The following is a 13,584-nucleotide window of genomic DNA, read 5'->3' as shown; positions in this document are numbered from 1 at the left end:
TGGGGTCCATATTCTTTTAATTAGAGCTGTTTTTCTCTTCTTTCCATATGTTACAGTTATCCAGCCATAACTTCTCTTACTCATCTTACTTGCTGAATCTAAAGTTAATGAAGTAATACACTTAACTTTATTGTTAATAAAGAGAAGTGGTATTTCAGATTCTCTAGATGCTCTGCTGAAATTTCTGTTTGGTAAAACACACTGTGAAACAGCCTTCTGGAACTTGGTAATTTCCTTCCATCTCCAAATTTATTACACTTGTATATTTTGATCAGCAAAGCAAATTAAGAATAGTCTATGCTGATTTGAACAGAAACATTAATGTGTCATGTATAAATTAATTCACTGCATTACACAGTCCTAAATGCAAATAATTTCCTTGGCCATATTTTTGTCTAATTAAAACAAATATCTATTAGAATTTCCTCCAGATAAGATTTTATATCCCCTCTAAATTGATTTCTTATATATTGCATTTCAGCAGAGCCATCATTCTACTTTCATTTTAGGTCATTTTTGTGTCTGTGACCAATGGCTTAGAAAATTCTACTTTCAGCACACATACCCACTCCTGAATTGATCATAATGCAACCTTCAAGATGCACACCAAGGGCAAGAAAATTGTTAATGCATTCTGCTTCATAACTTATTTCAGAAATTTTCTTGGCATCAGATATGCTATTTGCAGAACTAAGRGTAAGTTCATCTTAGTTCTCAGATCCACTTCTTGAATTTTTGAGCTTCTCTTGGGCACACGTTGACCTCTTTAAAGTCACAAGACTATCTCCCCGCATCTTCCACCTCCCATCCATCACACTTAAAATCAGTAGCCTTCTTTTTACCCGTGTCTGTATGCTTGCACATCTCTTGGCCAACCCATTGACTTGTGTGGAATTCTGACATTCAGCAACAYGGGGCAGCAACTTTCCTGTTTGGTAGGGGACAGCCTCCCCTGCCCACCCATCCAGGGACCCAAGCATTTGCCATTTCACTCTTGCCAAAATGCCCCTACATTTTGATCAGAAAACAAACCTTCTTGTTTGAAAGAAACAAGAACATTCTTATCTGTGAACAGCAATAAGCAGCATTGCTTTTTTTCCAGTTCTGCAGTGGGACACSTCTACCACAGCAGACAATGTCCATTGCTCTCCTCTCGTATACCCAGCCAGTCCTTCCATCACAGAGGCCACCTGGTTCGTTAAGCGCAATTTCCATGATGACTCCTTGAATCATCGTGGTGATTCCATGACGACTGCCTTGTTAGCCTTCACATGAATAGAGATGGTGTCCAGGATGAGCTGCTCCATCATTTTTTTTCCAGAGGTCCATCGATGTGAGGCTGACTGACCTATAGTTCCCTGGATCCTCCTTCTTGCTTTTTGTAAAGACTGAAGTGACATTAGGCTTCATAGAATCATAGAATCCTTAAGGTTGGAAGGGACCTCTAGAGATCATTTAGTCCAACCTCCCTGCACATGCAGGGTCACCTAGAGCAYATGGCACAGGGCTGCATTCAAGTAGATTTTGAAAATCTCCAGAGACGGAGACTCCACAGCCTCTCTGGGCAGTCTGTTCCAGGGCTCTGTCACCCTCRCTRTYAAGAAATTTTTTCGTAAGTTCCTGTGGAACTTCTGATGCTCTGGTTTGTGGCCGTTTCCGCTAGTCCTATTGCTGGCCACCACTGAAAAGAGGCCACCCCCTCCTCCTCACTGCCTCCCTTGAGGTATTTATAGACACTGATCAGGTCCCCCCTCAGCCTTCCCTTCTCCAGGCTGAACAGGCCCAGCTCCCTCAGCCTTTGCTCATAGGGCAGATGTTCCAGGCCCCTGATCATCCTGGTAGCCCTGYGCTGGACTCTCTCCAGCAGCTCCACACCCCTCTTGTACTGGGGAACCCAGAACTGGACACAGTCTCCAGATGTGGCCTCACTAGGGCTATATATAGGGGAATGATCACCTTCCTCAACCTTCTGGAGGTGCTCTTCTTAATGCACCCCAGGATCCCGTTGGCCTTCTTGGCCACCAGGGTACACAACTGCCTCATGGTCAACTTGTTGTCCACCATGACGCCCAGGTTCCCCCCGGCTCTGCGAGGCTGCTCTCCAGAAGGTCAGTCCCCAATCTSTACTGGTGCCGGGGGTTATTCCTCCCCAGGTGCAGGACCCTGCACTTGCCCTTGTTGAATTTCATAAGATTTCTCTCTGCCCAGTTGTGCAGTCTGTCCAGGTCTGTCCGGTTGGCAGTGCAGCTCTCAGGGCTATCCTCCCAGTTTCTTATCATCAGCAAACTTGATATTTGAAAGTGAAACTTCCAGTCCTCAGACACTTCTCCTGTTCTTCATGTCCTATCAAAATTATTGACAGTGGCCTGGCAATGGTGTCCATCAGCTCACTCAGGACTTGTGGGTGCCTCCCATCAGTGGATGTGCACTTTGCCTAAACCATCAACTCTCCCCCGCCAAGGGCAAGTCTTCTCCAGACTTTCTCCCTGATTTTCAGGGTCAGGGCTTTCTGAGGGCTGGTCTTAGCAAGAAAGACTGAAGCAAACAAGGCATTCGGTATCTCCGCCTTCTCAGCATCATTTGTCACAAGGGCACCTACTTGATTCAGTAGCAGGTCCATGTTCTCCCTAGTCTTCCTTGTCACTGATGTAAAAAGCCCTTTTTGCTGTCTTTGACATCCCTGACCAGACTGAACTCCAAATGCTTTTGGCCTTTCTAGTAGCATCCCTGCATACCTGGAGGCCAATCCCAAGTGGCCTGTCCCTGCTTCTATCTCCTGTGCACTTGATTCTTCCACTTTAGTTTTCCCAGGAGCTCCTCATTCATCCATGCAAGCCTCCTGTCCCATTTACTCAACGTCCTGCTCACTAGAATACACCATTCTTGAGTCCCATCTTTATCTGAAAAGAAGTCGCTTACTCTCAAACAATTAGCATATCACTTAACTTTAGTATGAGTTAACAAAATGAGGCTTTATCCAGGAAGAAATTAATAAAATTTATTTTAATTAGTTTAAAAAGAATATCTCTTAGGTGGAACTGAAAATTCAAATACCCTGAAGCCAAAATACCATATAAGACACTATAGAAYACCACATCATACTGAAAATAAGTTACAAAATGCACAGTTTTTACTTATATTTTTGGAACAACAAGTTTTACAAAACGTCACATTTTTGGATGCCAGTTAAGAATATTGCCCTTCGTGTCATTTTAACCTCTTGAACAAATCTCAGCAGACAGACTCTATAATCCAACAATCACAATCAGTGCCTTGTTTTACTGTTGAGCAAAAAAGAGGGTCTTTGACAGGATGATTCGGTGTTATACATGCTAATGTGGGCCATAGCAGCTACAGAATAGCTCATGAATCCCCCAAAYACTGTTCAGCACTCTAGTCAGAGACGTGTTTTACGTAGCCGTAGTGTCAGATGCAGCTTCATTAACCTTATTTCTCTYTCTTTTCTGTAAGGAGTAATTCTGGTGTAGCTTAGACTCACCAGGATACAATGTCATGGATACCGAGTTAAGTAAATAGTATTAACATAATACGCACAGTGCTTCCAATTTCCCTGCTTCACACAGGGAGATGTGTAATGACTAGAGGCTGACAGTTTAATTTATTCAGCCTTACCATACTGATTTGTTTAAAAAACCTYCAATTTCAGATTCATTTAACCATCTTTTCTTTAACTATGTACAAGGAAATAATTTACTTCCATGCTGCCTTAGTTTTTAATTGACCTGTATTACACAGTGTTAATAAAAGAACACAGATTTTTAAAATGTCAACTCGGACCCAGTCCACAGTCTATATTTAAAATTCTGACTGCTTCTTCTTATCGGCTGCATCCCACAGTTGCTCAAAGTCAGAGAAAATTACCAACCAATTAGTTAAATCTATATCCAGAAGATGAAAAAAAAATCAGAAATAGGATATTAGAAATAAGTCTAAGGATACAAGGAGGTGGTTTGTCATAACAGGAAGGAAGTTGCTTCATCTTTAATTTTAGTGAAGCTGTAAAAAAAAAAAAAGAAACAATCTATAGTATGTTAGAGGTTTATGGAAATAAGTCATTTGCAAAAAAAAAAAAGGGCAAAAGTGAGTATATGCTTCTGGAACATTAACTTTTTCAAAGAGTACTAACCTAAAGATTCAGTTCAAGTGTGTATCATAGGTTTGCTGGGTAAGCCTAAGCACCTCACTTCTGGTCATATTTTTCAGTGCCTTTAAGAAAGCAAATCCCACTAGGCATATTTCAATGTCGGCCACCACTTAAATCCCTTGGAAGATAATCAGCCTCTCTGTGTCAGAGAGTTTGCTTCCAATGCAAGGTGGATGGGTATGCTGACTTCGCTAGGGGATGTGATGGTAAATACATTAAATACTGGAGTGACTTAGATAATACACAAAATAAAGCACACGGAAGAAAGTCTGCTTGTGAAACGCAACTTTGACAACATTCACAGAGTTCAGATTTTGATTTTTTTTGCTTTGTACAGTTCTCTGACTGTAACTTTCTAACAAGCTTCCCTTACAGTAATAACAGCAAATGTAATAATTAACTACATTGGAGCAGCTAACCCCACCAGATCACGTTACAGCCTGAAGGCTTGGGAAGTTTGTTTACCTGTGAAAAAATTTTGGAAGTTCTACCAGTGTAATTATTCCGATGATTAAACACTCTTGGTACGCAATGCCTCTTAGAATGCTCTTATCTTTACCCTCCTTCTAAASTATTATAATCTAAATTAAAATTTGCTATCTTTTTGCTTGAACTTCTCATAAGSTAACAATATCCACATGAAAGATGGTTAATCTAAGTCATCTTGTGTTTTTTTCGCACCAAGAACACACATGATGTTTGCACTTGATGATCTAGAAGGTCTTTTCCAACTGCAATGATTCTGTGATTCTATGAATATCTTATCACTGGTCAGTTGATGAGAGTAACTTATCAACTCACAGACCAGGTATGTGAATCCTGAAAGTAATACTACACCTTAAAGCAGCACGTGCTTGCCATGCAATCAAGCTCCTATACTCCAATCCAAACCTGAAGTAAAATGATGAGACAAAGTGGTCTCGTCACTTAGTGCCGAAGGTCACTTCTGGTGAATGAAATGATGCAGGAGCTCAACACTGCAGTCCAATAGTCCATTCACATTCAGAAAGAAGTAGAAGAGTTTTGAGAATTCAGGGGATATTTAGGCAGGTAAATTGATCTTAACGTTATTAATAATTTGAGAAATTCAGAAGGGTCCCTTAAGGCTCAAATATGTTCACTTTGAATTATTTAACGCAGCAATATTCTGTTGGGTAATTCAGCATCTTTTTCTCCTTTCTTTTATTTCACAATAAAAATGGGTTCATTTGTTTCCTAGTACAAATGTGGTCACATCTAATGGTTTCTGCCAGTGCTATCACTCTGTTGATCAAATATCTCTATCTGGTTATCGGGCTCTACTGGAAGGGACAGCCTGCCAAACACTGCTCACTCACAGCATTTGCTCCAGCTCTGCTACACCGGCATCAACATACTTGAAAAAGCTGAGACTTGCTAGTCTTTTGTCCCTGGGCCAATGCCAGACACTTGGTGAGGTGACTAAGCTCGTCATATTGAGTGTAATTCCACAGTCACAAGCGTGGAGACATGTAAGAGCATCCCTCAACAAACCAAGCATTCCTAGGAGATCACAAACTTGCCAAGTTTTGACAATAAATTGGAGAAAAACTGACAGGCCAAGAGTTGATACCATGTAATACCAATTTCAAACAAGGCCAAAAATGCTCTATAGCCTCGGACTACTTGTCCTGCCACACAAAAGACTGGGCTTCTGTAAAACATTTCACAGGAAAACTCTTTCTAGGGAGCTTGACTCCATCATAGCGCACTGCCTCTGTGTCTGGTGCAGGAAGGTTTTGCCCCAGGCTACTGACTCATCATGGAGACTTTCATAATACACCAGAAAGTGCTGAGTTTTCAAGACCCTGGTTGTAAAGTAATTTTCACTTAAATGCAAAATAAGTGAGAGACAGAAACTAAAGTTTGCATAAATACCCTACAGGATCCAACCACCTCCTTTCTGAAAGCAGGCTGACCTATGAACAGTTTGGAGCTCCTGAATTACTCAGTGCAAGAGCATGTTTCAACTCTTCAGCATTTTTGGATCAATTGGGAGAGTCCAACTTGCCTCTTCTAAATTACTTATTTCAAAACTCAAGCTACCTCAAACTACCCAAACTAACCAACCGAAAATGGTTATAAACAAATGATCTATTTCATTTCTCTCATGAGTATTTTTCAAGATTTTGATTTTTCATCCTAATTTCAGAGGCCAAAAATGACATTAGAAAAAAAATATAAAAATGTAAGAAAAACATTTTACTTCCAAAACTGAGTTGCATTTGACTTCCACTGTGCTAGCTTGCAGAGACCTATAAGCAATAGTCTACTACCTTACACCATTCTCAGTAACGTTTCTTAGTACTCATAGAGTTTTATTTTCTGCAGAGCATTCAAGAATTCACAGGAGCGGTCTCTTTTTCCAGGATCCCATCTTTACAGGCATTTTTCAGGTGACTTCTTTCTCCAGCGTTGAAACACACCGCAACAGCCCAGGTGGCACTCGTCATCTCTCGGCTTGCAAGGTGTGACGGGTTCTGTGACTCCACTGCGGGCCACCCCTGCCAACGTGGATTAATGGGCAGGGGGGTTCAGATAGTCCCAGTTTCTCTCATTTGTCTGGGGGTGTCTAGAAGATACTGTCATGGCTGCTGAGTAGCAGCCAACAGCTGCCTCTCGTTATTCACCTCCTTTCTATCTTCTTACCGCCCCCCACACACACATTGCTTCCATCTTCTGTCGCAGGAATGAGAGAAGATTAAAGAAACACCAAAGATAAGGAACAAGTAAAAGCAGAAATGAAAGGAAAGAAGTTGCATGGACTGTGGATGACACCCTAGAGCCTGTGCTGAAGTGAAGGCCAGAAGCTTCGGTGAAAAGCCATGATGCATTGCTCATGTTCCTCTGGATTTTATGGAATCTCCTAAAATCACCCTCTAAAAGAAAACTTAAGTCAAATTGTGTTGCATGAAACAAGAAACAATAAACTGATAAGAGAAAAAGAACCCCAAAGGAATAAGCCAAACTAAGGATCCAGAATACTGTAGGAGCTGAAATGTACAATCACATTTACATATGTGTTTCCATGCATCACTTTACAACCGGAATCTTTCTTTAAAAAATAAAAGTCACTTATTTCCAACAGAGAAGGTAATTTAATAAAATTCTGTAACACCACACAAAGCAAATCATGTAAGCAGGAGAACTGCACATAATTCTACTTAACAACTACCCACTTACCACTAGTAAATTAAAAAAAGACAAATTAGTACAGCCTGGAATTAAACTCCTTGTGATGCATTGCCTGAATGTGGAAATGCTGTTCCCCAACATATACCTCACTTTAAGCTATGGTAGAGAGCTATGTACTTATAGACAGGAGGAAAAAAGAGTCTCAAGGATGTGTGTATTATTTCCCCAGTTACTCAAAGCAAAAAAAAAAAAAAAAAAAAACAGGGAAGGCCATGAGATATTTACATTAAGGACACTTTGGAAGGAATATCCTTTCTTTTAATAACTTACAAGGAGGGTATTCTAGGCAGAGAATATCTCCCTATGAATTATTTTCCAAGTGCCTGCAAGTGCAAACAAGTTCCAAGTATATACTCTTTGTGATAATATAGAGGTATTCTTATAGCGGCGAACTACTTAAAAGATACAGACATCCCCTCAACCTGACCTTCTGTTTACTGGTAGCATTTTATCCAAACTCCCAAGAATTTCCATGGCTGCTACATAACACACTGCTCTCCTGTTTGCTTAAACCAGTAGAAGAACAAAATGCTATATATTGTCTTCCTGATTTATCTTTATATAGAACTTAATACTGTGTCGCCTTGGTGCATAGCTACAGCTCTTAACCCCCACAGCAATAAAGCGACAATATTTAAAATTAGAAAGTGAGGTAGAAAAGCTATCTGCCCGGAGATAAAGTTTGGAATTGCTGACTTCAAGGCTGAGTCTCCAATTACTGCTTACTGTTGTATCAGCACCACCTAACGGTGGATCCCACCCTTTTCCTTTGTAACGCTCTCTGTAAGTTTTATTTTCCTTTTACTTTTAATTTGAGCTCTGAAAATCCTTGGGGAACATCAGAAAGAAAGACTGCTGTTTTCTAAACTCTGTTGGTGTCATATAGAGCAATTTGTCCTGAGTGTTACTTGTAGTAGGGAGTGCAGAATAAGTGCTTTACCCAAACATTTCAAATCCTGATTTAGGCAAAACCTGCCCTGAGACAGAAGGTTTGTTGGCAGCAGAAAGGTAGAAAGAAGAACTGCCTACTGGTTTGTACATTTTTATTTTCCATGTAATCTAAATTAATCATCTTTTTTAGCTGAAACAAAAGGGGATTTATCGGCACAATCCTGAAGAGGTTTCCGTATACACCTCATTTCACACGTGACATTAATAGTCTCAGCATCTCAAGGTGCATCAGGCTTATGCCACCAGTGAGCCTGATGTTACAGGCCCCAGGAAGGCGAGACCCCGCCGGCCTGGCCCAGACCCTCCCTCAGACACAGGCCGCTGTTGCGGATCCACCTCCCCGCTTACTGCAGCTGAAACTGCTCTTCCCTCTCAGCTAAATCCCTGCAGTTGTGTTTACCCAGCCCAACCCATCTAGTCTTTGATTAACACATTAGATCTGCTCACAAGAGTATACACAGGCACAGGGCAGGGGGAAAAAAAAGAAAGAAAGGGGAAAAGGGATCTTTACTCCTTGGTAGCAACAAGCTACTAGGACAGCCCACTCTGTATAACCCTGGGACGAAAGTGTCTCCCAAAGCCAGAGCAACAGGCATCAAGAAGTATCACTCAATCCACCCTAAAAGAGGGATCTAACATTGGCTGGGTGAATACCAGTATTCAGGATTTGTTCTAATGCAGGATGCAGGATTTGGTCTATGCTCATGGATTTCCTTACCCCTACCCAACCATACTGTTCTATTTCATATAAGATGGATGTATAGCCCTTGGTATGATGAAAAGTTAGCTTAATCATATGCAAATAGTCCTCTGGAAAGTATCTTTGCTCACAGGCAAAGGGCTGCACAGGTAAGCAGAAGAACAAGAACTGGAGAGCTGAGGGCAGGCAAAGTTCACTGAAATTCTACCACGGAGCCAATGCCAGTGGCCACTGCTTGTTCAATGGCAAAGATTGCCTCATAGCTGCCAGAGGCTCTGTCCACGGGAACCTTTTTCGGACTGGTTCTTGAAGACCTTTTAGTTTACGTGACTAAGCTGCCAATACACCTTTTTATCCATCTGTTACTCCTTTCTTTTACCTTTGATGAACCCACTAGCCAGCTTCAGATGACTTAGACTGAAAAGCAAAGGTCTCAAAGTGAGAGGCAGACACCTCACAGATACTAATTTCCTGCAGATGCTGGAAATAAGGGCAAATAGGTGCCCAAGTGAAGCAGAGGAAGTTTATTCTTACACCTGAATGACATACATCTCTCAGCCTCTGTGAAAATGTTCGCCCCAACMCTTTTCTTGCTCCTCTGTTATTTCCTATGAGGAAATTTCCCTTTTACACACTTCTTTTCACAGCCACAAAGTATTGAGGTCTTCTTCCCCATTGCCCCCTGCAGCACAAGCTCCATGGGACTGTACACAACMAGGGAATTACTTGCTGACCACTCCTCAGAAAACTTGTCTGAGAGAGCTTGCTGCAGCAGATGAAAGGGAATTTTGTCTTCTTTAGTATTATTTTCCTCCCTAAGAGTATTATCAAATCCTCTTAAAATTAACTTCAGGGACTGTTAGGTTAAGCCTTGCCTGAGCTGGCCAGTTTTCCACAAGGAAGCTACAGTGCAGTCAAGCACAGCCAGGTAGGTTCCTGCTCCATCAGCTGCAGGCAAACAGTTCCACAGGGAAACAATTCACAGCCTCCCAGCAGGATCTCTCATATCTCTGCACCCTCCAGACCCAACCTTAAAATCCTAGACACAAACCACTACCATTGAAATGTTCTTTAATTAGAAAATTGGCAAATACTAGATTACTGGAAGCATGCGAGTTGGTTTGGGGGCTGTAACTGAACATTTCCTCACAGATGGTCAGGATCGCCAAAGGAGACTGTGCAACAGCTTTCCAGGCCCTGATCCCTTTCTACTTTGGGGACAGTGGGAAGGCTGAGTAGATGAATCTCCTTTTTCCTCTCTAGTCCCAGTTCAATTCATGGAGCTCTATCAGTACAAAGGACTATTGATTCATTAGTAACCAGGCAGCTTCAAGGATGTGTATGATAACAATAATAATAATGATAATGGTAATGATAATGATAATGATAATGATAATAATAAATGCACTATTAAAAAAAGTGCAAAGATTTTTTTTAAGGAGTTACTTCACAATGGTAATCAGAACAGTGTCTAGTTCTGTGGTGGTTCAAAATATTTCCAATTAACTCCAGGCACAGTCTTTTGAAAAACTGCTGGTATCTTACTGCACAGTGTGTAATTGTTTCTAGGCACCCTGACAGCCTGCAATGGCATCATCTTCTGCCTGCCTAGAGACGTTGGTTTAGCTTGTTTGTAATGCGTGTTGTGGCAGACCCACATTCTGAAAGGATGTCATTAATTAGATCTGGTATGCAATTTATGCACGGATTTCTGTGTACATACTTAGAGCACTATGTATTTTTGGAAGAAAACAAAGCAAATGGATTTAAATGAATCAGCACTATCTCATTTGGTGCTGAAAAGTAAGATACTCGATTTCTAATCAAGATATTCACTTTGACTTCAGAAGCACCTTTAAGAGTTTATATAACGTATATCTTCATTCTTTAAAGCCTAGGCTGGACTTGGCTTGTCTTCTTCTCCTTTGCCCTCAAAAGAAAAAAARAAAGATAGAGAGAGACTGGCAATTCAGCACAGACCTGCTGTTTGATGCCATTCAAAGTCTAAAAGTTGCAGAATCAAAGCCGTTATTCTCTGTATTCTCCAAGTAAAAAGTGGACTGTACAGAAGATCTCACAGACTGGATGCCACTTTGATTTTTCAATCTTTTTATACAGACAGACAGAAAGATAGATAAAAWTTTTGGATAAAGTTTTTGGGCATTTTAAATACCTATGTCTTATTTATTTTTGAAGAAACATACATTTATTTTTTGTATATTACTGAAAATCACCCAAAGGGACATTTTGCCTAAGAGATAAAAAGGGCTCCAATATGTTTCAGAGTTTTTGGATAGTCTTAATAAGCCAAAGCACAATTGTTTTGTATCCGAAATTTTTGGTGTTGTTCTTTATTTAGACATGCCAGTCCTTTATCCGAACTGGCATCACCAGTCCTCGCAACTCAAAGTTCCAGCACTGCAGTGTAAGTCTTACTGAATCTCAGACCAATAATTAAACGCTTATGTGGTGCCCTGGATATCTACAGCAGCCTCTGAGCCTGTTACACCGATTGTTTCTTAGTGTTTATAAAACCAAAAATATAAATTTTATTTCTAATCCTATCCTGATTATTCTTTTTAAAGCTCTACATTGCTTTTATTTTAAATGTCTAAGGAAAATACTATTATCTTAAATTTGCTACACCTTTTTTTTTCTTCTTTCCTTTACATCTCTTTTATATTACATCTACATCTTATAGGAGTTTTATTTTTATTAATTTAGAATTTAAATTTAACAGAAGAGGGTAAATAATGCTCATTTTAATCTCTAGTAGGAAAATATCTGGCTAATTCAAGAGTGTCACAGATGTAAAGAAAAGCAATGTTAATTAAGCAACAATAGCTACTAGATAGTAATTAGCTGTTATAAATCTACAGTTGTGCAAGAAAACATTGATCACAATAAAAATGTTATGCAAATTAAAATGACTGCTTGGGATAGACAGATTTTAATTTCCAGATGTCTGTGACAATATAAATTCTCACTGAGAAAAATTAAGTGCTGATTTGTATTCAGGTGATCTCTTAAAACACTGTTGGCAGCCTTAAACAAAGAGGAGGTAATCACGGAGAAAGACAAACATGAATAATGCCAATGTTTAGGGAAGATAGCCCTGTCAAAATATGGGGCATCTAATTATAAAAACTGATTTCATAATGAAGTTATTTGGCTTTTAAAGCAATTACGGTTTAGACATCCTCTCTGCTAATGCAGTCTGTATCACCACGGGACATTTTCACTGAGATGACAGCTGCTTACGACATACAGATCCATGGAAGGCTGAATGAAATGTGTGACTACATTTTTATTCTTGGCATATTCATGTAAGGGCTTCAACTACAGGAGCCAAATGAAGCTGAATCATATTTTTATTCTTCTTTTTTTAATAATAAAACATAGTAAGGGTTCACTACAGATGACATGATCAGCATACACAGTTGAGAATATGTGAGCTACCTAAAATGTATTATATGTGCAATTCTGTTGTCTTTTGTCAAATGCTTGAAAAAGACCCAAAGAAAATAAATAAATACCCACTTGTATCTACATTTCTGTAAGAACAATAWTGATTTCTGTAAGAACACTACTGTGCAGTATAGCGAAACTCCCAACAACCACTTGCATATTCACCAGTCTAAACTATAAAACTGTCAAACCCCATTYGACTCAATTGGCCTAGCTTAGGGTATGGATTTATCTGCGTTCATATCCAAGGGATCCACTACTTGATGAAGCGCCTAATTGCAAGGGATCTCTCTGTTGATTCCTCATTCTTGTATCATCCATGCTTACTCTCCGTTACATATAGAAGCCATCATTCTATAGAAAAGAATGTTTGCAGCCAGCCAGGCTGTCCTGATGTATTGCCCTACAGCCAAGCATTGTCTCATCAAATTCATTTTAAGGGTTTCTTTTACTGCCTGCTTTCCTCGTTGTTTTTTGCCCTTCTGGGGGGAGAGGGGACTGAAAGCATACGTGAGTGATTAAATACAATTTTCTCTTCATTAGTTACATCTAAGGTCACTCCAAGCCTTACATATAGCAATTTTATTATTTCACTTCTAATTAGGACCAACCAAAATTGGAACAGCTCATATGACAGGTAACTGGTATCTTTTTGTGTAATAAGAAATGTCTAAGTTTCCACCATTTCCTTTACGGCAAGCAACATCACCCAGTCAAAAATATTATTATGAGATGACCACAATAACACCTAATATTTTTCTCTTAAGCTTTACAGCACTTCATCTCTTAGAATAAATGTGACACGCTCGACTTCTATTAAAAAAAAAAAAAAAAAAAAAAAAGAAGGGGGGGGGGAGGCTTATAATTCCCCATCTTTCAGAAAAGCGTGAGGAGTAAGACAAAACCTCACACTTGCTGCACATGCTCTAGCACTCGGCAAGCCAGGGCCTCCATTTTGGAGGCTCGGCATGACCAGCCCTACCACTGCCGCCAGACTCCGCCTGACTAACTGACCGTCCCGGGCTATTTACTGAGGGGGCCTCAACGGTTAATAACGGCTTTTAACGCCGCCGCTGAAGGGCGGCCC

The 13,584-nt window shown here is 40.2% G+C and overlaps 1 protein-coding gene across 1 annotated transcript in view; it reads left to right on the top strand.

Moving 5' to 3' along the window:
• Nucleotides 1-10,138: 10,138 nt before the first annotated feature.
• Nucleotides 10,139-13,584, top strand: part of UBXN2B (UBX domain protein 2B) — a 17,898-nt gene continuing 14,452 nt past the window's right edge. Inside the window, exons 1-2 of the mRNA XM_026050094.1 lie at nucleotides 10,139-10,144; nucleotides 11,389-11,454. Of these exons, the coding sequence (XP_025905879.1) occupies nucleotides 10,139-10,144; nucleotides 11,389-11,454 (72 nt within the window). The remainder of the gene's footprint in view (nucleotides 10,145-11,388; nucleotides 11,455-13,584) is intronic.

The sequence above is a fragment of the Nothoprocta perdicaria genome, unplaced genomic scaffold (assembly GCF_003342845.1).
Source record: "Nothoprocta perdicaria isolate Ctin4 unplaced genomic scaffold, notPer1 scaffold_65, whole genome shotgun sequence".
NCBI lineage: Eukaryota > Metazoa > Chordata > Aves > Tinamiformes > Tinamidae > Nothoprocta > Nothoprocta perdicaria.
Note: the sequence above shows the minus strand (reverse complement) of the source record. Positions and strands in the feature narration are given on the sequence as shown.